Source organism: Panthera tigris, chromosome E2, assembly GCF_018350195.1.
Source record: "Panthera tigris isolate Pti1 chromosome E2, P.tigris_Pti1_mat1.1, whole genome shotgun sequence".
Lineage (NCBI taxonomy): Eukaryota > Metazoa > Chordata > Mammalia > Carnivora > Felidae > Panthera > Panthera tigris.
In genome coordinates this window covers 32,844,494-32,871,777 of record NC_056674.1, presented here as the reverse complement: position 1 = coordinate 32,871,777, position 27,284 = coordinate 32,844,494, and the positions used below count along the sequence as shown (strand labels likewise).

At 53.3% G+C, this 27,284-nt stretch overlaps 1 protein-coding gene across 1 annotated transcript in view; it reads right to left on the bottom strand.

The window, feature by feature from the left end:
* Positions 1-7,651: 7,651 nt before the first annotated feature.
* Positions 7,652-27,284, bottom strand: part of SLC6A2 (solute carrier family 6 member 2) — a 46,867-nt gene continuing 27,234 nt past the window's right edge. The window contains exons 5-15 of the mRNA XM_042969816.1: positions 27,115-27,253; positions 19,254-19,388; positions 17,494-17,597; positions 15,589-15,713; positions 14,726-14,838; positions 13,469-13,597; positions 12,879-12,978; positions 11,178-11,278; positions 10,540-10,707; positions 9,047-9,118; positions 7,652-8,448 (exon numbers count right to left, since the gene is read on the bottom strand). Of these exons, the coding sequence (XP_042825750.1) occupies positions 8,425-8,448; positions 9,047-9,118; positions 10,540-10,707; positions 11,178-11,278; positions 12,879-12,978; positions 13,469-13,597; positions 14,726-14,838; positions 15,589-15,713; positions 17,494-17,597; positions 19,254-19,388; positions 27,115-27,253 (1,210 nt within the window). The 3' untranslated portion in view covers positions 7,652-8,424. The remainder of the gene's footprint in view (positions 8,449-9,046; positions 9,119-10,539; positions 10,708-11,177; positions 11,279-12,878; positions 12,979-13,468; positions 13,598-14,725; positions 14,839-15,588; positions 15,714-17,493; positions 17,598-19,253; positions 19,389-27,114; positions 27,254-27,284) is intronic.

Here is a 27,284-nt window from a genome sequence, read left to right as displayed (position 1 = left end):
CTGGAGCCTCCTTAGGATTCTGTGTCTCCCTCTCTCTCTGTCCCCGCCCCTCCTTGTGCTCTGTCCCTCAAAATAAATAAACATTAAAAAAATTTAAAAAAAAGACAAACACAAGACTCCCTGGGTTCAAACCCCAGTTTCACCAACTGGTAAGTTATTTCATCTCTTTGTGTCTCAGTTTCCCCCATTTGTAAATGGAGATAATCATACTACCTCCTGGCCTCATCAGGAGAATTCAATGAGATGAAATTTGCAAAGCACCTGGAACAGTAACTGGCACTGGATAAGCCAATGTTTGGCTGATTAGATGTCAACTCAGTGCATTGGCCTTGTCCAAGGTGCTGATGTTCCTAAGGTCACAGCACCTCAGGGGATCCATGGTGTGAGACCAGGAGGGCTCCATTCTCTCTTTAACAAACCCAGGGACTCCTTGTGCCCTGTTTCCCTTCTAATTCCATAACTTCAGTGGGGCCGCTCTAAACGTAACTAATTAACAATTCTAATCTTCGCTGTGATGCTCCCTGATCTGACTCTGCGGCTCATTTAAAATGTCGGAGTTGCCTTGCCCTTCCTTACCTGTGAGCATGCCTCAGATACCACCCACCACCCACTCTTCTCTCCTGATAGGGTGTCATTACTGTCATGTGACTGCAGATGGCAGATCAGGGCTTAATGGCAACTACCGGGGAGCCTGGGGGGCTGTGACGCAAGAAAAGAAGTTTAGCACGGACCTGGGAATATGCTCGGGTGGACAGCAGGTAGGTGCCCCGATGTTGGGCTGACCATGGCCTTCAAGTCTGCACCAGGCTTCCTGCGGCCAGGGGCTGGGCGTGTTTCAGGCCTCTCCTCTTCTGATTCTGAGTCTGCCCATTCTCAGCTGGTACTCTGGACTGGGGCCCGAAGCTGCAGGGTGTGTGGGGTCATTCTTGGCTACAGAAACGATCCATTTGTGGCCCCTGGGTATGTCCAGGCAATGGACTTTGCTTGGGCCTTCTCAGGGGACAGAGATGGTCTTCCTTGATTTCCTGCAGCCCACCCCCTTACCTCCATGCCCTGCTGGTCTGGCCCAGCTCAGCCCCTCCCAGGCCTGAGGCCGACAGAGCCAGGAGCTGAGAAGCAGGACGCCAGAAGTCACTTAGTTGCCAGCTCTTCCAGGAGTCTCTGGTCACCACACCTCTGTCTGCTCCTCCTCTGGGCTGGAGTTGAGGTCAAGGCTGCCCGAGCTGATGCCCGGCTGGGGGAGCCTCTCCCGTGCTATCAGTCTAATGGAGGCTGACAGCAGAGGGCTTGTGGGGCAGGCGGGTCCTGCAGAAGGCTGGCTGTTGGACGCTGGCATTTCCCGAAGCTTGAACTTCCTGCCCGGGGGGGGGGGGGTCACATGCACTGGGGCCCAGGGAGAGAGACTTGGGTTTGGCTACCCAGACCCAGTTCAAACCTCAGAGGCAGCATCTGAAGGAGGGGACAAAGGAACAGAGACCCTGTTTTGGCTGCAGGAAAACCCAACAGTAACTGGGCTGCCTTTGAAATGGGCAGAGGTGGGGGAGGGGGAGGAGATAGACGCTCATCATGGAGCTGATCTGCCCTGAACACAAGCTATGGAGCAGACACTATCCTGAACATAATACTAACGTCTAGTCCTCCCCACGGCCCCACCAAGTGGCCACTCAGGCAGAAATCACAAACCGAAGCAGAGGAGGCTGAGGAGACTCACTCTAGTTTTTTGCCCTATTGAGTGATGGGACCAGGGTTTGGATCCAGCCACTGCGGCTCCCGGGATGTCACTCTTAAGTGCACATTGTCTTGTCTGATCCTCCGGGCATAGCTCTCTTATGCACACTTATTCCTGCCCTTCAGGTACAAGAAAGCCTCACATATCTTATTTAACTTTCTCCAGGATTCCATGGCAGGAAGTAGTAGAGATGGGATTCAAACCCAGGTCCAGTTTGCTAAAGAAACCTTTTGTTCTTTCCACCAGACCCAAGCAGACTATAAACTGCAGGCCAAATCCAGCCCCCCAAATGTTTCATAAATAAAGCTACTTTTATGCTATAATAGCAGTTCAATAGTTGTGACAGAGACTTTTACAGAAAATGTTTGCTGACCCCTGCACTAAATCTGTAGGGTGAATGAAAGGCAGCAGCAAACACCTCTGTTTATTAGTGTCTGCCTAGAAAGGTAGTCATTCACATCTTAGTGTGAATTAGTCCATAGGCCCTGTGACAGCTTCTGGAGATATCTCGTAGAGTCAAAACCAGAAAGGACTTCAAAGTATCACCCAACCCAACCCTTTCTCTCTATTGATGGGGAAACCAGTGCTTAATGTTGACTTTTCTAATGTGACTCGGTCCTAACATCAGAGTAGCTGGTCCCTAGTGGGCTCTGAAACTTTTCCATAGCCTTGACTCCTAACAATACTGACCCATCCAGATACACCTTGACTACCCTACTAGAGACTGTGTGACAAAAAATCCTCTTCAGTCCCCTGCAACGTATCCTCAACCTGAATTTCAAGTCCTCATAGCCCCACTGTCTTTTCCCACAGCTCAAGGCACCTGTTGGAACTGATCCCTCCCCCACCTCAATTTCAGAGGACACCCCATAATGCAGAGAGCAAACACTCACCCTTCAGTGGCTGTGTGTCCCTGGGTGGGTCACTTCTCAACCCGAGCCCTCAGTTTCCTCATCTGTCCAGTGGGTACATTGTTCTTTTTGCCCCTTACCTCACCTCACAGGGTCATTGTCAGGAAAACAAATGACATGTTGGATGGTGGGATGGATTATGTCATGTTCGCTTGGTTGGGGGTGGTGACCAGAGACCAACACCGTGTATCATCAGAAGAGGGAGGCCCCCAAAGCTTATATGCACATATATCCATGAGTCTCAAACATCCGAGACTCTGAAGGACACGTGCATTCTGTCTCCCAGAGGAGTAGACACAAACTCATCGAAGACAAAATTTACGTTTCATTTCAAAAGGTTCTGACATTTTTCAAGTCCATCCATAAACAGTTTTAATAACTCCTGACCCATTATACAGATGGAAAAATTGAGTCCCTGAGAGAGAGATGACACATATCAGTGCTTTTGGAAAGAGATAAAAATGAAGCTACGTCCCTCCCAAAGGCTGTGATTAAATTGGGGAAAATTTAAAAGACTAGCAGTTGCCCAAAGTGAGGCTCACCGGTGAGTCTTCTCCTACCACATTTGTCAGCCTAGGGCACAGGGTGGCAGCCAGGGTCGCCAGGTGCCCCACCGTCCCCAGAAGAGCTGCCCTTTCAGCTTCTGACCCAACCTCCCTCCGCAGACACTCGTTAAATGTCAGCATGCACAAACGGAAGGCTGGAAGCATGACTGCCTTTTGTTTGATTCACTATAATAAACCCCAACTCTGATTTCGGAGTCAAAACCAAATGGTCAGAATCATAAAACCCTCCCTGGGATGTCCGCCCAGCTGCAATTCAACAGGGCAAACCAGTCCTCACCTCGAGACCCTTGGTATGTGTGTTTACCTGTCCTACCGCTGCTGCGTGAGGTTGGGCTCGTGCTTCTCCCAAAAGAAGCTCCACGGAGGGGCCTTTAGAGTTTGTGCACCCTCTCTCCCCCGCCCCTATGTGACACCGAGCCCCCTCCATAACCTACCCAAGAGACATTGCCTGCTTGCATGTCTCCAGTGATGGGGAGCTCACCACTTCCAGCAACAGCCCATTCTCCGTTCTGGTCTAATCTTCTTGTGAGTTGTTTACCACCCATCCCTGACTGCCTTTTACATATTTAAAGACATAGACTGGATTTTTTTTGTCAATACCTCATTTATATTGATGTCACTGTGTCTGCTTGTTGACTTGCATTGAAAATCCTAATGTGAGCTCACACCTTCCCCAATAATGACAGTACTTAGCAATAAGGACCTACGCGTTAATGTATCCTTCTCCCCAGGAAAGTGTAGCAATAGATTGTGCATTGAATTCAATCGAATTCAGCCCTAGAAATGGAATGCAAAACTAGATAACTCTGTGTCCCTTGGACACAGAGTTATTCATTAAAAATATGTCTTAAGAAATAAAACCAATGGAGGCTCCTGGGTGGCTCATTTAGTTAAGTGTTCAACTTTGGCTCAGGCCATGATCTCATGGTTCATGAGTTCGAGCCCCTCATTGGGCTTCCTGCTGTCAGCCTGTCAGCACAGAGCCCGCTTTGGATCTCCTGTCCCCCACTCTCTCTGCCCCCCCCCAACTCTCATGTGCTCTATCTCTCTCTCCAAAATAAATAAACATTAAAAAATAAAAATAAAAACAATGTAACTACGTTAGTGGCTTCAACTTCAATCAATCAAAAAAAATAAACATACGTGTCAATCTCAGAGCTGGGATTACATATTTAACCCCCTCCAGTCTCCTGTTCCATGGGTTATAAAAAGAGTTATTTGGGTGAAAAGTGGACCACTCTGACCAGAAGCTCTTCCTTACTAGCTGGAGGCTGATCACAGACACTCCCATCTGCCTTACATAATTCATAGCATTTTACCTTCGTGACCGAGAGAACCCACTACTAGATACACGGCACAGGAAATTCTCCTTTATTATTCTGTACACTGATTTTTCCATGAAGAGAACAGCTTTTAAAATAAATCCACACCAGACACAGACACCTGCATGACATGGGAACAGTCCGTGACACAGAGAGGGCACCACTGGGACAATCCTTATTTACACAGAAGTGGAGAAACAGAGGGCTGAGGGCGGGTACCCCAAAAGCAACTTCACGTTCACCAGTGTTTCGGTGGTTTCTGACATGGCGGCAATAAATATGCTGATACCCACACAGCTGTGGATCCTGGGACTCACCGGGGCCTCACATGTTACCCTCAAGATCTTGAGCACAAATGGGTTGGATTTATTTATTTATTTTTAAATACCAAGTGTTTCTGGCACCAGTGGAAGAAATACTGGAGAAGGAGGAACTACTGAATGTCCAGAAAAATCAAAGTTCTGGAGGCCAGAAACCTGACATTTCTCTACTCAGTAGGTTATTGGCCACCAGATCATTCTGGAAAGACTCACAGTCAGCGAGGTGCTTCCCTCGTTGTAAATTTAGCACAAGTACGTTGTCGTGGAGACCGGAACATTTTTTAACTGGATGGGACCTTTGATGATCTGATCTGACCCTTGCTTTTACAGACAAAGAAGCTGAAGCCCAGAGAGATGAAGAGACCCCTCCTTAGGAACCCCGCTGGGCAGCGGTAGACCCAGATCCCTGCAGACTCTGAAAGCTGTGCTGTTTCTACGCGCTTCCTCTCTGTTCTCCATCCCCTGGCTTTCAAAGGAAGTAAACATATGAAATGAGCTCCGTGGGCTTCTTTGCTAGGAAATGACGTCTTTGGTAAGAGTGCTTCGGTCTCACATCACCAGGGCCTCCGTATGGATCATACGGCCAGAGACAGCCTCCCCCCCACCGGGCAGGGGCGCCCTCTGAGAATTAAGGCAGCTTTGGGGACCTTTACTCAGCAGGATATTGGCAAGAGTTGGCGGCTCCCTTCTCCTTTGTCTCATCTGCATCTAGAATGACGATCCACTGACGGGTGGTAGCGAAATGACTAGACATCCAGTAGATGTGAAGGCGATGGTCTTAAACGGAGAGTTTACATTTCATGGAAAATAATAATTCTTTAAAAACCCGGTAAAATAGCAAAAGTGTCATATACAGTACACAGGAACACCCTTATCTCGGGTAACCTCTGCTATCAAAAAAAGGCCACAAAAAAGAAGTCAAACGTTACTCAGGATAAAGCACATACTCCTCCTCCGTTAAGTGTGGGTGGAAGGTGAGCCCAGAAGGCCTGCCAGCACCTCCATGAGAACTTCCAAGGGCTTCCTGGGGCCCCCATTCCCCCCCCCCCCGGGGGGCCCGGGCTCGGGGCCAGACCCCCCTCACCCCAAGCTCAGGAGCCGACTCCCGACACAAGGCAGCACCATGGCGTTGGTTTGGTGTTGGGTCAGCTAGCACCGCGTCTCTGATTCACCCTCGGGACAGATGTCTGGAGGCAGAAGGGCCACATGCAGATGGAAAGAGAAAACTGCAGGTTCCCTCTGAAGCGTGCCCCTGTCCTGACACACACACAGGCTCTTTCTGCTTGCCCTCGTTTCAGCCAAGTAGACTCGCCTTTCGTGCCCTGCTGTTCCCCAGAGTGACTGAGTCCATCAAAAAGGGGACAGCTGTGAACAAATGACGCCCTCTCCCCTCTTCCCTTCTTCCAATACATTGCTCTTTTGCTAGGAAACACTCCCTGGCCACTTGACTGGGTTTTGTTTATTTTTTAACGACAGCCCTGGGTGGGGTAAACCATAGTGTGCTGGGGATTTCAAAGTGCTCTGGGCTAAGAGGCACGGGATCCGACTTGAGGGTCTGACTGGATCCCTTAGGAGCTGAGAAAACTTGAACAAGAGCGGCTGAAATACTGAGCCTTGGTGTTCCCACCTGGGAAATGGGACAGAAACCAGCCGTGCAATCCTTGCTGGGAAGATGGGAGGTGACAGGGATGAAGGGACTGTGTGTAAAATGACTAGAACACCTAGGGAGGAGTTACTCTTCACGGGAGGATTTGAAGTCGCTTATGGGACCAGATCCCACCTGTGATGGGTCGCCCTTCCCTCATCTCCCTCGCCCCCACCTTATTGTTCAGCTCCGTTGGATGCCCTCAGGCCCCGCCTTCCACAGCAGTCCAAGACACCTGCCACTTGGGCTTAGCCTTTGAACTGGCCTTTTTACATAAAAATATCAAAAGTCTTCTGATTCTCCCACTTTTCTCCAAAAAATGACCCAAGGACACTGACTTAGCAGGGAAATCTCAGGACCTTCAGAGAGAAGACCACCTCCCTGCCCCACCACTCCCCCCGCCCCCAACATAACCCTCTTCCACAAACTGCATGATTGATTGATCGGGCTCAGGGACACCCCAGTCTTATGCAAAGTACCTTCTGGATGTGAGTCTTCCTACACTCCCAGTATGAGCAGCCTATTTATTTATTTATTTATGGCCCAAGATTCCTCAATAGGGGCTTCCTCAGTCACAACAAGAACCTCTGAATCTAGATTTCCAAGGAAGGCATGAGAGACTCAAACCATAAACAGAAACCCCAAACAGATGCCACCAACTTCCCAAACTACAAATCTGTTCTCTGAATGAGCTGAAACTCACCACCACCACCACCACCAGAGGGCGCCACTTGCAAATGTGTATCAGAAGTCAACCTGCAAATTCTCTAAAACCATCATCCTGCTCCTTCAGCTCAGAATATTTTCCCCTCGACTTGACTGACCAGGTTGCTACCTGCTTGGCTCCACCATGCCCTCAGATGCCAAGTTAAGACCATCAGGAGAGACAAAGGGAGTTTTCAGGGCCAACTCCCCACCACTTGAGAGCCCTGGTCCGTGCTGGGTGGGATTCCCAGGGAAGACCTTTGCAGGTGTCTGCGGACAACAGATAAACAAACAGCCTATCAGGATGCCCTTGGGCATCCACCTGTCCCTGTGAGGACGGCAGAGAATTCCATAGTACAGACACACTTCTGGCCTCGCTGGGTTCCTGTCCCAAGTCCCCCAGAAAGATCTCAGAAGCCACAGATGGGTTTCTGGGCCCCATGTGCCCGACAGACAAAGACCTGCACGTGGCCTCTATGAGCTCATCTGGTACTTCTGCAAAACCTCCTCACTGCGGCTCATCTACATTTTGCCTCGTGACATCCATGGCTCTGGACCCTCTGACCACCAGAAGCTGGAAGAATGTTCCAGAACACGCACAAATCAGATTCAGCTTAGCCAGAGTGAAAACTAACCATGAAGGATTCTTCTCACAAGCCTCCAAAGCATCTATCCAGACTGATGACCGGAACAAACCAAGCCACGCTCCCTGATCAAGGTTCAGACACCAGAATGCTGACTGGGTGGCAAGAGAGAGAGAGGATCCCCTGCCCCAGACACAGCCGGCCTTTTTGTTTGTGTTCGGTTTTATGGTATCTGGCCAAAAGCGACATCCTCTCTCTGATTTGGCGGGCGGGATTTCTCCTGTGGCCCCAAAGTGCAAGCAAGGTAGTGGTGAATTCTGCCCGAGCCGTGGATGGAGCTCAGCCTGGGCCAGATCCCAGGGTGGGTGAGGCTTTCCCAAAACAAAAGGGGCTCGATGGAAGTCACTTTTCCTGTTCCCTCCCCTCCTCCTCCCCCTCCAGACTTTCCAATCCAAGCTCAAAGCCTCCGGGCCAGATGAACAGAAGGTGAATAAAAACGAGGTCACTAAATCATTTGTAACTGGGGAAAGAGGGGTAGGGATGGAGAGAACATCTTTCGGGAGAGGAGTCCCAAGACTGTGTCCGGGGTGGCAGCAAAGCCTTGGACCTGGACGTCGGCACGGCAGGGTCCCTCCCTGGGGCTCAGATGGCCAGCCAGTGCTGCAGCTGTGGAGGAAGATGGCAGGGTCGTGATGCCAAGGCCAGAGGCGGGTGGGGACGAGAGGACCCGGGGCCCAGAAGGACAGCGGAAGCACGGGGAGGCAGAGAACACAGCCCCTCCCTCCAAAGACCCCAGAGAACGTGCAGGCTGACTCCCTAACCGTCACTTGGGCCCAGAAAGGGCGAGGAAGCCTCGCAAAGTGGCACAGCAAGTCTGAAGCAGGGGGCTCACGAGGACCCTCCCCCAGCCCCCAACCCCCAGGGTTTTAAAGTTAAAGGACTTAGGCCATCCTGTGGCTCATCCTGCGAGATAAGAGATCCCCAGCCTAGGGTGACAACTTACAGAGAGGAAATAAAGCTTCGGAAAGACTGGACGTGTGGTTTCCCAGGACCAAGGAGCAGAGGGGCAGCTGGAAGCTAGTAGAAGCAGGGGACAGGCCCCTCTCCGCCATTCCTGACACCACACCCCTGGGACGATAGCCCCACAGCTGCTCAGGGTTTTGTAGCATGTGGTATGTGCAGCCAGCATACAGTGGGGGGCAGCTAGGGCCCCCCGCCCGGAACGGTCCGGCCTCCCGCCCAGAGCGGTCCGGCCTGCACCTACTTGGAATTGCCTGACATCCCTCTGGGCCACCAGGTGATGCTCGTTCTCCGGGGTGATGCCATAGGCCAGCCTCTGTGAGAAGACGGGGAGGGGGAGGAGGCCTCAGCCGGGCCCAGGAGCACCTCCCGGCAGCCCAGACACAGGCCACCTGCATTCTGGCCCTGAAGTCCCACAAGGACAGCGTGTGAGGTCCACACAAGACACACTGTCCTTGTTTGTGGCCCGGGTCGGTTCACACGGACTCATTGGTCTAGTCCGTGTTTATGGGGTCGACTACTGTGGTCAGACACGAGGTGAGGCCCTGGGGCTGCAGAGCTCAAGGAGACGCACACGGTCTGTGCTTTGGGGAACACACAAGCACACGGGCAATTTCGAAACCACAGCTGAAGTGTTGCAGAGGACAGGCTCGGAGCACAACGAGGGCCCAGAAGATGGAGTAGCGTTGCTGGGGATCAGGGCAGGCCCTCCCTGGGGTGCAGACACAGGGCGGGGACTCGGGAAGGCATCTGGATCAATGACCGATCCCTGCAAGGTGGGACGCCCTCCCTGCTCCCACAGTGTGACAAATAAAAAGCGCAAAGCAGATCGTGGTTCTCAGGCCCAGGATGCGCTGACAGAGCACAGACCCTCCCGGTGACCGGAGGCTCCTGGATGTGGGATTTCAAGGACAGAAAACATGTCACAAGGAGCCGGGGGAGGGGACAGAGAAGCCCGGCCTGGGACCCTCTTCCCCCAGCCCTTGTGTGGCCCGCTTCCTGATGCCCTCATTTATCTGTCTGTCCCCTCTTTAGAATGTGAGCTCTGGGGAGTTGCATCTGGTGCCCAGCGGACTGCTGGGGCCGTGTAGACTCACACCAAATAGCTGGAAAGTCAGGGCATGAAGGGATGAAGGAATGAAACTTCATCTTCCGAAGTAAGGACATTAGGAAAAGACCGTCACCATTATTTATGAAAGAAAAGGCCTATCAACGAAATAGGACAGACATAATTTGAGAGTGAAGGCACCGTTCCCTCAACCTTTCTCCGTGCACATGCACACACAACGCGTACAAGTAAGAGAGGAAGGTGTCGGGTTCAGGAAGGAGGCAGGTAAAAGCTTCGATGATCAGGTCACAGTGAGCTCAGACTGGGAGAGTGGGGGCATCTGGGACACGACAGACCTGAGTGTCACCTCCTCACATAAACATCGGTAGGGACTGAGTGCAGTCAGAGCATGTGTGCACCCGACACAGACATAACAGTGGGCAGCAAGCCTTGAACGTGTCCTCTGTGCCCGGCACTGTGCTGAGCGCTTCCTGTGTCTTCTCAAGATCCATAGTGCTATCCCCAGGGTACCAGTGTGGAAACTGGGGGCGGGGGGCGGGAAACGACTTGGCCGTGGTGGCGGCTCTGGGGTCCGTGTCCTCGTGTCTGTCCTCTCCCGTCGCATCGGGGATGACCGGGGACATCCCTCCCGTCCTGTCCCCCGCACCGCCTGGCGGCCCCAAGCTTACCTCCCGAAGGGAGCCCCGCGTGCTGAAGAACTTGTAGACGCTGTAGGCAGGCACCAGGACCATGGAGGACAGCGCGATGCCCCATCCAACCCAGTTGGCCCAGAGCGGGAAGATGTAGTCATCGTAGGTGAGTGGCTTGAAGTTGACGACACTCATCACCACCACAAACTGCGGGACAGCGGGCAGTGGGAAGGGACAGGAGGAGGGACGTGAAGACAGAGCAGGACGGGGAGCCACGGGGAGAGGACAGAGGAAGCGGGTGGGAGAGAGGCAGTGGAAGATCCGTGGGAAGTGAGGGGCCAGGGGACGGAGACAAGAAAGCAAGAGAAAAAGAGAAAGGAGGTAGAGAAGGAGGAGGAATTCATTCAGCAAGCAAATGATGACCAAAGGGGACAAAGGGAGCCAGAAACAGAGAAAAGGAGTGGCAAGGTGACCCTGGAGCTGGGCCGAGTGGTGGTGCACACAGCCCCCCTGGAGCCCCTGCCACGGCGGGGCTGAGTGTCCTGAGTGTCCCCTCTGCATAACCCGGGCTCTGCTCCCCAGAACCTCCACCCGCAAAGCAAAGATCCCCGCGCCCCGCCCCCCCAGCCCAGACACAGCCCCCTCTCCCCAGGAAGGCCGGGCCACACGGTACGCACCAGGAGGAAGGCGGGGCTCACGAACTTCCAGCACAGTCTCCAGTACAGGCCTGGCTTGAACCCCATCATCTGCTGGATGTCGTTGCTGAACCTGTCCACACCTGTGCACACACAGGGCAGGCTGTTACACCGGTCCCTGAGGAGCACTGGGCCGCCCCCTGCTGCCCTCCCCTGAGAGTCAGGCTGCCCAGGGGGCAGCGGGGCAAGGCTCGGACACCCTGGCACTTAGGAGCCCCGGGCGCCGGCAGTGGCTGGCGAAGAACAGGGAAGAAGAGACACCCAGCAAGTGCCATTTGTGACAACACGGACGGACCTAGAGGTCACCATGTCCGCCACAGAGACACAAAGGCCATATGACTTCGCTTCTATGTGGAATCTAAAACACAAACCAAAGGAACAAAGTAAAAAAGAAACAAAGAAAAAAACACACACACTCTTGAATACACTGGTGGTTGCTGGAGGGGAGCCAGGCGGGAAAGGGATACAACACACAGACAGAAGGGATTAAGAGGTACAAACTTCCAGTTAGAACATAAGTAAGTCATGAGTGCAGGGAAGATAATGAACAGTACTGTAGTGACATTGTTTGGTGACAGATGGTGACTGTACTTCTCCTGGGGAGCACTGAGTAATGGACAGGGGTGTCCAATCACGATGCCTTGCACCTGAAACTAATGTAACACTGTGTGTCGACTGTATTGCAGTTAAAAAGTTAAGAAAAACAGTATCACCTTTTATGTGCCATTCTGATTTGTTTTTCAGGGGGAACACAGTGCTCCGGGAGCAGAGGGGACTTGCTCCAGGTAACACAGCCAGGGCGGCCTGGCTCCCAAGCCTGCCACTTTGCCCTGTTCCCTGTCTTTTAGAACAGTGATGACGGGGGCGCCTGGGTGGCTCAGTGGGTTAAGCTTCCGACTTCGGCTCAGGTCGTGATCTCACGGTTCGTGAGTTCGAGCCCCGCGTCGGGCTCCATGCTGACAGCTGGGAGCCTGGAACCTGCTTCGGATTCTGTGTCTTCCTCTCTTTCTTACCCTCCCCCATCCACTCTCTCTCTCTCTCTCTCTCTCGCTCTCTCGCTCTCTCGCTCTCTCTCTCTGTCTCTCTCAAAAGTAAACATTAAAAAAAAAAAACAAACAGTGATGTCCAGACTCACGTGGATTAACTCTTTGATGTGACACGTGGGGAAAAAAGAAAACAGAACACATTTGACAGTTTGTAATGCTTTCTCCCCATTCAGCTCCAGAATAAGGTCATCAGAGAAACAGTAAGACACTCGGTTATATCTGAATTTCAGAAAGATAACGAAAGAGATTTTGGTTTAATTCATCCCATGCAATATTTGGGACATACTTAACAGTAAATTAATTACCAATTACTCATTGTTTATCTGAAATTCAAGTTTAACTGGGCGTCTTGTATTCTGTTTGCTAAATGCGGCGATCTCACTCTAGAACGAATTGCACGGCTTGGGGATCAGCAGCTCCCTGAGTCCCTTGCTAAAAGCTGGCACTGGGTGCCCCTGGGGGGCTTTGCAGCCTCCCGTTAAAAGGAATTCATGCAAAGATGAGCTGGGGGCTGGAAGACCTATTCCCTGACAAGCTACTTGCTCGACTCTGGAATCAGGCCGTGGCCGCGCTGGAAAAGGAGAGCCCCTTTGCCTCTGCGGGTGGGGGTGAGGCTTTTCCAGGGCCCTGCTCGTACCATAAAACCAGGAGACTCCGATGGCTTCCATGAGCACAGCAAACAGAATGGAGGTCCCCGCCGCAAAGGTGTCCAGCAGGGTCAGCACGTATATCCCACCCTGGGCACGGAGAGACAAAGCCTGAGGCCATCCCGGCCAGAAATGGCCATGGACCACATCCACCCCAATTCACCTGCCCCCTGTCCCGCTGGCTCAGAACCCTGTTTGAGAAGGCAGGTGACAGGGTTGTGGTTCCACTGTCTCCATGTTGCATATTTGCTTTCTACTGAAGGTCTTCTGTAGTCCCTGGGCCTGAGGGTGGGTATTTCAGCCAGCAAATGGGACAGGGCTTTCACAGGGACTTTGGCTGCCCCTCAAACAAATAAGCAGTTGAAAGAGTAGCCTGGAATTCTTCAGGCTCAGAGGCGGGAGACTGAGGACACTGGGGGGTTAGCCCCGGGGATCGGGCTGCAGGGCTGAGGTCCCGCCTCCCTTCCCCGCTGAGCTCACCCTGGCCCTCCCCACCCCAGCTCCAAGGCTGGGGATGCCCGACTGGATTGAAATGCAGCCTCCAGAGCTCCAGGTGACCCAGGGCCCAGCCCCTCCTCACCTTGGTTATGCAGAACAGGGCCAGAAGGAAGGTTCCAAAGGTGACACCAAATGTGAAGAGTTTCCGGTGTCTCTTCAGGACCTGGAAGTCATCCGCCAGGCCTGTGATGACGGCCTCCATGCCTCCCATCTGCACGGAGCCAGGCAGGGCGAGGAGCATGGATGAGAGACCGCCTGCACCTGGGTCCCAGGCCCCAGCTCCCTGGGACCTCCCAAAGCCCAGGAGACACGGGCACCCTGGTGGCGGCCTTGCCTTCCTCCTCATCCTCACCCCACTCTGCCCTGTCCTCAACCAAACTCAGAACTCCCAAACTATGTGGGGGAGGCTGGAAAGTTAACTCCTGTGTCCCTCTGATCACAGGTACCTGTCTCCGGTCCCACGCAGTTGGCCTGAGCCAGTACTGATTAGCCCAGGAAGAGGGCAGGGGGTAAAATGCCAAACTGCTCATGCATGGAATCTACCTGCATATAAGCAGAGGGCTTTCTGGAAACAACCACCAAAAGAGCGTTTCCGGTGGCTGGAACTTGAGGCAGCGTTTTCTGACAAGGATTTTTCACGCCAGACTCTCAGAGTCGGAAAGGGTCTCATATGAGTAATAATCATGTGCTCACTCCAGTGATCCCCCAAGCCTGGGATGGCAGATAAGAGGTGCACACGCTGTCACTCTCTACCTATACGTGTCCCCTGTCCCCTCGGCAGACGGTGTTAATCAAAATCAGTATTCCTTCCTACGAGCCTGGAAGCAGCCTCAGAATCCTTCTCAACGCACTTCCCTACGCAGAGACTTCTTGCAAATTTTCGGGCATGACGTACCGAAGGTGGACACAGACATAAAGAGGTCCGGAAATCTAATCTCGCATATGGGTTAACAAAAAAGGTACTAAGAAGCTAATGAGACTCAAAGTGTTGTGTCGGCCACTGGTGATGAAATATAATGGGAAGGGTGCTTGGTTAGAGAAGAAAAGTTCCATCCGGGCCCCCTCCAAATTCAGCTCCCCTAGGTGTGAGAGGAGGGCGCCCGGCTGGCTCCGAGGAGGTCTCTTCCGATGTGAATTCTGTGATGCCATCACGTTTCTACTGGTTCTTAACCTTGGCCTAAGTCTTGCCCTTTTTTTGAGTGAGGCCTTGTCTGCATTTAATTAGGGCTTTCTGGAAACAACCGGTAACCAAGCGGGGACGTCAGGCTGAGTACTTGGGGGATGGGGAGGGTCAGGCCCAGCGTGTGTGTGGTGGGGTACCCCGAGCAGGGTCACTCACCGAGCTGTCAATTCCCAGAGCCAGAAGCATGATGAAGAACACGACAGCCCAGAATGTGGATCCCGACAGGGTGGAAATGGCTTCTGGATACAGGATGAAAACCAGGCCGGCTCCTGTGAGAAACACCGAGGACCTCGTCAGCGGCTGGGCCCGCTGGTCGGAGCTGCCGATGGGACAAGGGTAGCTGAGGCCGTCAGCCCAGCCAGCCCGGCGGAACTTGGCCAGTCACCTGAGGCAGAGCAACCAAGGGTCCGCGGGTGACAGGAGAAGCTGGATCCAGCTCGTAGGTTGTCACGGTCCCGGGGAGGTTGACCTCAAACAGCCAGGCCAGAGAGCAGCGCCTCGCCCGGGCAGCTCCAAGCTCCAGGCCGCGAGGCCCATGCCCGCACACCCTCAGGGAGCCTCCTACTCTGAAAAGTTTGTGGTCCTCGGGGTCCATTAGAGTTCCCTCCCGGGCCTCGACCTCTTTGTGGCCATAAGACTACGAGAAAACAGTAGGGAAGGCCAGTCTCCAGAGTCGGACAGCTCAGGGCTTGAACACTAGCACCACTGCTCACTAGCTGGGTGACCTTGGGCAGCTCACACAGCCTGAGTCTCAGTTTTCTCACCTGTAAAGTGGGCCGATTAACACTTTACCACCCACGGCGGTGTGAGAACTAATGAAGGGATGTCAAGCGCTCAGCTCCAAAATCGATCCTGCCTAGCCCGACTCAGGGAAGGTTCCGTTACATAAGCAGGGGCCAGGACTGCCGGGAACTCCCCACTGACAGTCTCAGCGGCAGCTGGAAGATTTGGAAGCCTCCACGCCCAGCCCTCTCGTTCCCACAGCCCCCGCCCTTCGTGGGCTGCGTCCGCCCACCCACCTTCGGTGGCAACGTCCTCAATGTTGACCTTGTGTTCATGGGCCATGTAACCAAGGATGGAGAAGATGGCAAACCCAGAGATGAAGCTGGTGACACAGTTGATGGTGCTGGTGAGCAGGGCGTCCCTGGGGGAGAGAAGCGCCGTTCGTTCACGTCACCCGATGCCCCACCTGCTCCCTGAGCCCCGTGCTGGCTACCCAATGGCTGCTTCAAATGCCGCCCCCCCCCCCCGCCGCCAGTTTCCCTGCTGCCACAGGGACCCCGGCGCCCCAGCAGGTCAGGACGTGCAGGTGCAGGAGACGGACTGACAGCTTTTGGGTGAAACACGTTGGGACCAGGGGCTGGTAGCAAGCTCTTGTTGGGGAATCACATGCCCCGCCTTCCACTTCCACCAACTGTCTGTAGCTCCCCCGTGCTTCTCGACTTCAAGGCCTTCAAGAGCTTCATTAAGATGCCCCAACCTTGGGGCACCCTAGGTGGCTCAGTCAGTCAAGCGTCCGACTCTTGACTTCGGCTCAAGTCATGATCTTGTGGTTTGTGGGTTCGAGGCCCCGTGTCGGGCTCTGCACTGACGGTATGGAGCCAGCTTAGGATTCTCTCTGTCCCCGCCCCCGCCCCTCCCCCTGCGTGTGCTCTCTCTCTCTCGCTCTCTACCAAAATAAATAAATAAGCTTCAAAAAAAAGTGACCCAACCTTCCTGCCTGCCTTCCTTTCCATGATGCAGTCTTAGGACAAAACATACCAGTCGACTTGCTGGCCCACGGACACAGCGCCTCCCTGGCTTCGCTCAGGCGTCTCCCCACCACCCGTGCCCTCTACTCTGTGTCCCTCGGTCACAATCCCCAGCCATCTTGCAAGGCTCACCTCACACTCCCCTCCATGCTCTTGCCGACCACCCCACTTCCCTGGTCTGCCTACAGCCTGCCCGCTGGCATGCACCCATCCCACTATGTCATGCACCAGAGGATGGTGTGCTTCTGTCTTTTAGAAAAATGTTTACTTATTTATTTTTGAGAGAGAAAGAGCTCGAGCAGGGGAGGAGCAGAGAGAGAGGGGGAGAGAGGGAACCCCAAGCAGCCTGCACTGTCAGTGCAGAGCCCGACACGGGACTCAAACTCACGCACCGTGAGATTACAACCTGAGCCGAGATTGAGAGTCGGACACTTAACTGACTGAGCCACACAGGCGTCTCTTTTATTTTTTTAATGTTTATTCATTTGAGGGGGAGAATGAGTGTGCAGGGGAGGGGCAGAGAGAGAGGGAGAGAGAGAATCCCAAGCAGGCTCCACACTGTCGGTGATGTTTAACCGACTGAGCCACCCAGGTGCCCCAGTGTGATTCTGTCTTAAGCCTTCGCCGGGTGGGGGACCCAGCCCAATTTGTGCCCAAGTCCGAGACTGTCACGGCACTGGGCCCAGGGGAGGCAGTGTTAACTGCTGACCTAGAACCGAGCTAGAACGTGGAACGTGGTCTTTTGACTCTGGGGTCACATACAGACTTCTCTGTCCACCCTGCAGTCTTACCTCTGACCCTGCCAGACCCGCACCTCCCATGTGACCAGTCCTTGCCTGTCTGGGCGTCCGGACGGTGTTGTCTGCTCTTGAAAGGCACACGGTGCTCCTCTGCCCCAACTACCCGTCCCCATGACCTCCCAGGTCTTGTGGCCTCACTTTTCCCAGCACCCACCTTGCCTGTTGAAGAGGTGTCCCGAATTAAAATGCATTCGCTAGGACCCCCTTAGGCCATGTCAGAGGTCACCCACTCTGCAGTTCATGGAAAGTCCACCCTGCCTCATTTGACAGAGGAAGAAGAGTGGACTCGCCCCAGACCGGAACCCTCTTTCCCACCCCTGCAGGAGTCGGTCCCCAGATCTAGAGTTTTCCAGAGCCCCAACAAGGATCTTACCTGTAGCAGTTGTTGTCAAATTTGTTGTAACTGGCAAATGCAATCAGGACTCCAAATCCAGCCCCCAAGGAAAAAAATATCTGAGTCGCCGCATCGATCCACACCTGAAACAGCAGACAAAAGCCATCACCCTCTGCTGCCTACAGAACAGCACCACCTCACTGCTCCGGGATGGCTGGCGGGCCCCAGGGATGCTCTTGAGACCTGAGGAAACGAGGTCGGAACCAGCGATGGGCAGCCACGTCACTCCCCCGAAACTTGCACAAAGCGACCTTGGAGAGAGGCCTGCGGTCCCTCTAGCAGCTCCTGCCTTCGGTGGCCACGAATGAGCTCACCCTGGAGGAACTCCCTGGTTCAGTTTGATGTCCTGACTTCCAAAGAAAGTTTATAAACTCACGGTTCTAGGCTAGAATGTGGATGGAGTGAGGGCAAAGGGTATGAACATCTCAGGAGTTACAGAGACGGCATCTTCAGAAAAGAGACAGGGACTCCTACTGTCTCAAAACCAGCCCGCAGACCGCGGTGACTTCCTCAGGGGGCCAGTGGAGTTACTTTTCCCATCTTTTGGGTGATGAAAGCACATGGCTGGAACCCCGGAGATCTGAGCCCCCCTCCAACTTCTAGCCCTGGTCATTTTCACCTCTTGATATGCCAGTTTCCTCACCCGCACGGGGTCGGGGGGGAATTACACCCAGCTCACTCGGGCAGAGATCTGCACGCGGGTTGGACCTCCCTCACGTCTCCTAGGCTTCCCCTACTCTGCAAGCCGAAGGTGTAACAAGAGAGGCAATCTGACGGAGGAGATCGGGTCTGCTCCCTGAGACAGCATATGGGCTCAGCGTCTACGCGTCACAAAGACAAGATATTTAAACGGGTGCAGAACAAACCGAACTCCGGCTTGCTTCACAATTTACAAGACTGGTTCGGGTCTTAAGCTCTGTTATCTTTCTGACGGTGACTAAGGAAATGGGTTTCCCTCTGGGTTATTGGACTGTGACACTGTGGTGTGTTGGAGCGTTATCACTATGGGAGGTGAGTACTAAGCTGCGTCCCTCCTAAGCCTATGTGGCTCCCACCTGCCAGGATCGCTGTGGGTCCAGACAGAGTGTGAAGAAGCCTTTGGGAAGAGTGAGGGGCAATGCTGAGCTGCTGTCCCCGAGGCCGGCCTCAGGGAGGAGGGGGAAATGATCCCAGCCGCGGCTGGAAGCTGCTCAAGGCACCGGATACCTCCAACACTCTGGTCCCAGCCTCGTTCCACTGCTGCGGACTCCACTCCGCGTTCGTGTCTCTGGGTGGGACAGTGAGCTGGAGGAGGCTGTGGCAGGGTGGGGGGAGAGTCAGCGGGGTCCAGAGCGCCCTGTGGCTGCAGCTGCCGCTTCTGCTGACATCATGGGATGGCAGCAGAGGCAGGGCTGGGGGCTGGAGGCGGGAATTAAGGCTGGGGTGGCTGGGGTGGGCTAGGAGGCCAGAGCAGGTGGCAGGACCCGGGACAGAGCATTGCGTCCCTTTGGAAAGTTCTGCACAGAACACCACATGGAGCCACAGAATCCCGGGCCATCACAGCTGGGAGACCAGCAGGGGCGAATCAAATGGGCGTCGGTCAGACGGAGAAGCAGCAGCAGGGAGAGGGAAGGGTCCACCCTCCACCCCAGGCTATGCCACAAGTTCATGGCAGACCTAGGACCAGGTGGCCTACGGCCGCCCACGCCGAGACCCCTCCCCAACCCTGACCCACGGGTGCGTGGTCCCTCGTCACTGACCGTGGCCTCTCTCAGGCGGTAGAAGTCGATGTGCAGGTAGGCGTTGATGCCGTTGGAGGCACCAGGCAGCGTGATGCCATGGACCAGGAGCACAAACAGCACGAGGTAGGGCAGCGTGGCCGTGATCCACACCACCTGGAGGCGGACAAGCTTGCTGTGAGAGCCGGGCTCCACCGCCACGCTGGGGGTGGGGTGGGGGTCAGGCTCTCGCCCAGGGGGCCGGCCATGCCCTCCCCACTCTTTCCTTCACGCGTGCCACAAGCCCCCTCTCGGGATGAGGCCGCTCCCGCGGCTCAGGACCAAGTGGGAGAGTCCGCACACCGGGGTAGCACGGCCGTGGAGCGGGGGCAGCCGGGACGAAGACTAGGTTCTCACCCGGTGCCTCCTCTTTGATGGGCGGCCTCTACTGACCCCTTCAAGTTGCCCCAGGCAGATCTAAGCACACCCACGTCTAATGCTCTCCACCCTTGCTCCCTCCTCCCTCCTTCCCTCCTCCCTCCCTCCCTCCCTCCCTCCCTCCCTCCCTCCCGCCTCTCTCCGGCTCCTCTTTCTTCATTCAAATATCTCCTCCCAACTCACTGCCTGAGAAGGGAGATGTGGCTGAGCAGAAAGAAGGCTCTCTGGCCGTTCTTTACCTCGGGACAGATTTAGGACGACGACAAACCTCACTGTCCCTTCTCACCCCTGACTACGCATCAGAGTACTCTGGGGGAAGTTATAGTTAAAAATGTCAAAGTTCAGATCCTATCCTTGGGGTTTCTGATTTAATTGGCTTGGAGTGTGGCCTGTACTTTAGTATGTTTCATGAGTTCCCCCTCTCCCCCCGCGTGATGTCAATGTGCAGTCAAGGTTTAAAAATCACTGCCATAGGCAGGTGCAGCCATGGAGAGCCTTAGAGAAAGAAGACTGTGAAATGTGCTCAGGGCTGGGTTAGGCAGGACCCAAGAAGACCCAGCTGAAACAAAAGAGGACACATGATGTAAGAACCAGAGAGCCCCTCCTCCCCAAGCCCTGGCACTATGCAGTCCCCAGAATCTTCACACACTCCTGGGGAGAATATGGAAGCCCTGAAACATGACCACAGGTTAAGTTCTTTGCTGGCCTAGAAAGATAATGGGCTCAACGCAAAAACTGAGATACGAAAAACAAAATTCTGTTTTCCATACCGACATTGAAGGACTGGGATTTATCCTCTCTGTCTGTCTTTCCTGTTAGGCCAGGAGCTCCTTGGAAGCAAAATCCCTATATTTTTCAAGTTTGTACCCCCAGCACATGGCATACATGAATGCTTAAAAAAACATTTGTTGGATAGATGGATGGATGACTGGACAGTGGTACAGATGAATGATTGGATGGGTGGATGGATGGATGGATGGATGATTGGGCAGTTGTATAGATGAATGATTGGATGGGTGGATGGTTGGATATATAGTTGGGTAGACAGTTGAGTGGTAGATGTGTGGTTAGGTAAGTGAATTATTCAGCATATGGGTGAGTAGATGGATGAGTGAGTCAGTGATAATTCTGAGGGTCAGTGGATGACCGAGTTAGTCAAAGAACAAATGAAAGAAGGAGCATGTGAATGAACGAGCAACTGAACAGGGAATAACTAAACGCATCAGTGGTTGGTCATGTCTTCTGAGGGAACCAGAAGAGGAATCAGCATCTTGTTTCATGTTATCCAGCCGTTCCTCCATTGTTCCCTGATTCTATGGGGGGGGGGGGGTGGTCTTTGTGGATATAGGATTTAGGTCTCCGTTCTCTTTCAAAAGAGGACAAATTGCAAGAAACAAATAAGGAGGGAGACATGCCTTGGAAGGTGAAACCATTGCATCTGGGTGGCTCCGCATTAATCCTGGATTTATTCCCCTAAACTGGAACAAATGGGTCTAACTCCTTGGTGACAGGCACAGGAGGAGCCCTCACACATCCTTGCGTTGGTCCTAACTGCTGTGTTCCCCTACACTTCACGTCCACAGCTGCAGGCCAGGTGAGACCATACTCCACGCATCAAAAAACGTCCTTGGGTCTGACTCCAAGGCACCTCCCAGGGGATGTGCAGGCAGCACTCATTCGTCATGTCTGAGGCTCCAACATGGATTTAATTTGGAACCTATCAGGACACAAGGACCATGGGGACATGACTGAGCTGTAACCCTGACTGCAGTCAAGCATCAAGAAAGGGGAACTTCTCTTGTCCATGCATATGTATTCAAAGCGAAACCATCTGAGTCTTATTGAAAGTTCTCAGAATGGAAGGTGGTAGTGAGTTCAGCTGCCTAAAATCTTGTGTGAAAAGATCCTTGGCCGACTGCGAGCTCATACTAACATGTGCCCAGTCTGTACCCTGAGCTCTGTCATCTCTGCTCTCCAAATTTTAACTGGCAGTGCATCTCTGGCCACAAGAAGCCAGACTTGGTCCATCTGGGGCCAGGAGATGAAAAGACAGACAAGCAGCCCATTGTTTGGGCCAAGTGTCCTCAGTCCCCAAGGGAGGCCACTGCTTTCCACTGCCTCAAATCCAGCTTCTCACCCACCTTGTGGTTCTACGCATAGGGGCTAGAATTTGTCTGGCTCCAGGCTGCCAAACTCAAACCAATGGTTGATAATCACAACGAAGATCTTCGCTCTATAAAAGGAAGAACTTTCTAATGACTGGATCTCTCTGAAGAGAGAATGAGCTTCCCAGGGAGACGGCACGGTCCCTGTTATTGAAGGTGTGCAAATCTTGCCAGAGATCCAGGCATGGGGCAAAGGATTGCCTACATCAAGGGGAGGCCCATGAACCACAGACATCAGCATTGCCTGGGAACTTGTCATAAATGCAAACTCCCATCCCACCCTCACGGAGTCAGACTCTCAAGGAGACACCCAGAAATCTGGGTTTTGACAAGCCCTCCCTGTGATTCTTATGGGCACTAAAGGTTGAGAAGCACTGCTCGGGGTCACCACTGAAGTCTACTCTAACACAGAGATGAGAAATGTCCGTGCTTTGTCACCACAACACTGCACTGGTTTAGCCTCTACTGATTCCGAATGTGTGACCCTCCGAACTGGGCTTTCGGGACAGTTGCACTAATAATGAAGACCTACAAGGTTCATGCGGTGAGGAGTATGTACTGATGTTACATGAGAAAACACCAGGGTATAAAAATTGTAGCACATTCATTGCTCCTATGCAAATGATATTCTCCATTATACTGGGTCCAGTCGAGTCACTAAAGCAAGCGAGGAACAGCTTGTATTGAACCATTAGCGGGAAGACTTGGGTAGAATAATGACCAGAGGGGCAGGTGCCTGGGTAGCTCAGTTGGCTAAGCGTCCAGCTCTTGGTTTTGGCTCAGGTCGTGATCCCACCGTTTGGGGGTTTGAGCCCCGCATTGGTCTCCTCACTGGCAGCACGGAGCCTGCTTGGGATTCTCTCTCTCCCTCTCTCTGCCCCTCTCTAGCTCTTGCTTTCTCTCTCTCTCCCTCTCTCTCAAAATAAATAAGTAAACTTAAAAAAATCATGACTTGAAACTTCCAAGTAACAAAATGACCTTTCTACTTAAAAATTCTAAAACTCAGGATGCCTGGGTGGCTCGGTTGGTTAAGCATCCAACTTCAGCTCAGGTTATGATCTCGTGATTCGTGAGTTCGAGCCCGGAGTCAGGCTCTGTGCTGACAGCTCAGAGCTTACCGCCTGCTTTGGATTCTGTGTGTCTCTCTCTCCCTACCCTTCTCCACTCCCCCCGCCCCTCTTTCTCTCAAAAAGAAATATTAAAAATTTAAAAATTCTTAAAAATAAAAATTCTAAAACTCGGGTGGCTTTTTATTAATCGCTCCAGTTTTCTCCCCAACCCCACCACACTTTGCCAGAATTTGAGAGGTGTTCTGTCTCTTCCCGTCCACCCAAACAGCCCATAGCCTGGCAGTCCAGTGGGCAGTGCATGGTGGCCACGCCCAGCCAGTTCTGTTGTGTTGATTTATCTCCAGGCCTAGGGGAGCCCAAGATGTCTGAACACTTAGTACAATATGTAAACAGAGCAGGTGGGAGCCCGAGCCCACGCCTCCCTCCAATGCACACAGAGTCTACGGAGCCTTTAGTCCTCTGAGGTGGGGAAAGAGCACTGGAAGGGGTGCTGGGGAAGGAGACAAAGGCAGGATGAAGATCATTTATTGATCAATTTCCATCTGCCAGCGTGGTACCAAGGACCTCTCCTCCATCCTCCCAGTGGCCCTGGAGGTTGGCACAAGTATATCAGTAGAGAGCAGCATTAATTCCAGGGTCACCCAGCAGGAAACGATGGTGCCCGGACTCCAACCCAGGTGGTCTGGCCACAAAGCTATGTTGTCGATCACTCACTCCAGTGGATACATGGGACCCAGGATCAAGTCTTAGCCACGCGAGAGACTGTGGTGAAATCCTGTCCCCCTCCAGGCCTCAGCTTCCCCGTGTGTCCAAGCAGGTTGGAGTAGATGGCCTGAAGGTGCCTTCTGGTCTGACATTTAGGGGGCTCGGTGACTGGGATTATGGTTTAAGAGTCAGTTCAACTAAGGACTCATGAGATGGGGGGCGGGGGGGGGGCAGGCAGGACTCCAGGATTGCCAACAACAGTGCCCGTGCTTCCAGAGTGACTCCCTGGGGGCCAACTCCCCACTCAAACCTCTGCCCTCTACCCCGAGGTGGTCAATGGACCAAGGTCAGTGTGTGTGTGATCTGGGGCAGCCCCTCTCCCTGATTCAGACCGTGCCCTGCCCCCCACCATCATAGCTGTCCCATGGAGTCACAACTCCTCCCAGACACAGAGCCTTCACTTGCCAAGACAGGAAGTGTGAACATTTGCAACTCATTTTGGGCCATCTCTGTGGCTGTGGAAGCCTGCTAAGAACAGCTCCGTCCCGTTCCAGATGTAGTCTGGGCAGATACACGCAATGCTCTTGATTTTCTCATGAGCTAGTTTATAAAAGCAATTCAAGACGGGGCACAGGAACGTCCTGAGCGAAGCTTCCCATTCTGGAAAGCTCCCTCCCCACGGACTGCCAGGGGCCTTTTCCCTTTCAGCCACCAGAGGCCAGAACGCTGGGGGGATTTACGCAAAATGTGGGGTGGAGGGTTTCCCTAGGGCAATATCCCCCCCTCCCCGCCCCAACTCATTACACTCTGAAGGGGAGGGCTTACCTCCTTAAAGGAGGTGCGGAGGAACCGAGCGGGCTCAGCTGTGCTCTTTCTTATCATCTGGCTCCCTGCAGACAACTCACACTCTGCTCCCAGCAAGTGCTACCCTAGGTGGGGCCGGCTGTACCAACTTCGGCGATGGCTGTCGGGCACTTAACCTTGGGATGCAATGTTAGAGGCTGTGGTGGCCTCAGGCTCAGGCCAGAAGCAGTGGGAAAGATCATGCATCTTGCAATTCTGCCACCCGCAGAGGCCGGGAGAGCCCTTCTCCTGATACCCAGGAAAGGTGCAGAGAGGCTGGACAAGGCTGGCCCGGGCTTCCGCGCCTCTGTGGCTTTACTCAGGCAGTTCCTTCCACTGAAAACCCCTTCCCTCTGTCCCATCCCTACCTGCTCCTGTCCTTAGAGACCTGGGCCAAATGTCACTTTCTCGTGGTCTTTACGGCCCCTGTCAGGTTCCAAGAGCTCATTCTGATGCAGCATCTCTCACTTTTTTGACCACTCACGGTAAGAAAAAATCTTGAACACCGAGACGAAATCCACACCAATGTGTGGATCGCTAGGGCTGAAATCCAAATTCTGCAAGCCAGCCAGCTCTTCCTTTACTACGTGCAATGCACTCTGTTACGATCTAGGCCATTTTCTTGTTAAAAAACCGTGGTGACCTGCTAAATCGATATAAGGACAGATGAAAAATCCAGTTTGTATTTCAACTAAAATGCATCTTGACTCCCGGATGTGAAGGTATCTCCACGGTACAGTAAAAAAGACAAAAAGCAAAAGCAAACAAACAAACAAAAAACCAGGACATAGAATAGCGTGCACAGTTTGCGACCATCACTGTTTATTTAGAGGGGACACACATATGTCTCTGGATGAAGACTCAAGAAACTAGTGGGACTGGTTGACCTATGTCTGTCCGTAACACACATAAGACCATAAGCACCTGGAGAAGGAATCTGTCTGGTCTATTCTTGCATCACTAGCATCAAGCCTGGCACATAGTAGGTGTTCATAAATGCTTAGTAAGTTGTGCTGAATTCGAAAGAACACTTCATGAGCCTCCCCAACTTATTTATCCACCCACCTTTCTTTCTTTCTGCCTACTTAACCTCCTTTGCTCACGAATCCTTCAATTAGTATTTATTGAAGACCTACTGTGTGCCGGGTGTCGGGATGGTAGTGGTCCTAGCCTGGTTTTGCCCTACCTCGGAATTGCTCCCAGCTCCGGTCCGCATTTTATTTGGGTTCCTCCTTGGGGCAGACACTGGGTCTCCAACATGCTGATAGAAAGCTCCACGTCAAGCCTTTCTTGACAGATTTCATCCCCACTGGCTGCTGGACCCCTGCCATTATCTCTGCTCTCAATGGCATTACCAAGGACTCTAGGAATACCAGGGATACCAAGGACTCTAGGATACCAAGGACTCAGGAATACCCTGATGCACGCCACTTTCCATATCACTCGCCTAACGAAGCTTCTCACCAATCCCCACCTGCCTGATTATGGTAGATTGCTGCCTCGTGACCCCCAGTGAACCCACACCGGTGTCAGTCCCCTCCGTTACCGACGCTGGGCTCTCCCACAGCACTTATCTTGGCTACCGGGCCAACGGCAAGCATGATGCAAGCAGAGGCTGAAAGAGCTACTTGCACATTGGGGCTTGTCTGCTTGGAACTTGCTCTTGGAACTCGGTGCCATGCTGTCAGGAGCCCAGACCGCTTGGAGAGGCTACGTGGAAACAGCCCAAGATGCTCTGGTTGACGGCTCCAGCTGGGCTCCCAGCCAGTACCAACTGCCGTCCATGAGCACGCACCATCTTGGACGCTCCAGCTCAGCCGAACCCCCAGATATGCAGCCAGGCAATATCACGTGGGGCAGCAGACCCACCGAACTGATCTCAGTCAACCCACGGGGTCATGAGACATAACAAAATGGTTACTGTACATCACGGCACCTTGGGGTGTGTTGTTACACAGCATTTGCCAATCAAAACGTGGGAAAGGGCGTTTTTCAACTACAGCCTCTTTGGTACAGTGAAGTTCCACGTGGACCCCACGGGGCCCAAACGGGGTTGTTGTTCTCATGATGCTCCCCAGGCTCAGAATCAACATGGATCATGAAGCGGATACACTCCACCCCGAGGAACTGAATACAGGGGACAGGAGGAAGGGTCACCCGGGACAAAACGCCAACTCCCGTGGCCCTCCTACGTCATTTTACCCTGTGCCCCTCTCCCCAGGAAACCTAGACCCCTGTGGGCACTCAGCACTGTGCCAGACTACACACACCGATTTTTACAGTGAAGGAAATGGTTACGTTCCAGGGAAGGATGCAAGTTTGCATCAAGTTTGGGGCCAGAATTCATGATTTATCAATCACACGTCAATAGGTTGCTTTAGGCCTTTTCTGAGCCCCTTGTGGTGTCCCATTCCCTGGTCTCTGCTATCGGGGAGCTTTGGCTTGAATGTGGGAGCCCTGACGCACCCCCCCACCCTACTGCTGGGGAGCCTTGGGCTTGGGGAAGGGGAGGGACTTGTCTGGGGTCTCCCGGTTAACCAGCGGCAGAGCTGGGGTGGGGGCAGACCCAGGCTCTGTCCTTCTACGTCCGCCTTTTCTTTTTCCCAACCAGCTAATTATAGCTAGAAAATAATTGTTGTTTTCCGGCCAACCTCCGAACGGAAAGAGAAAGAAAGGTATTACCTTTCCTGATGTCTTCACTCCTTTCCAGAGGCTAAAAAACAGAATGACGACGACGACCATCAGACACAGCAAGAGCTGCCACTGGGGCAGGCCGATGTCGTGGATCCCGCCGCTCTCATGAAGGTGCAGGACGCCACGCCTGCCCGGAGGAGGAGAGGGGACCAGGGAAG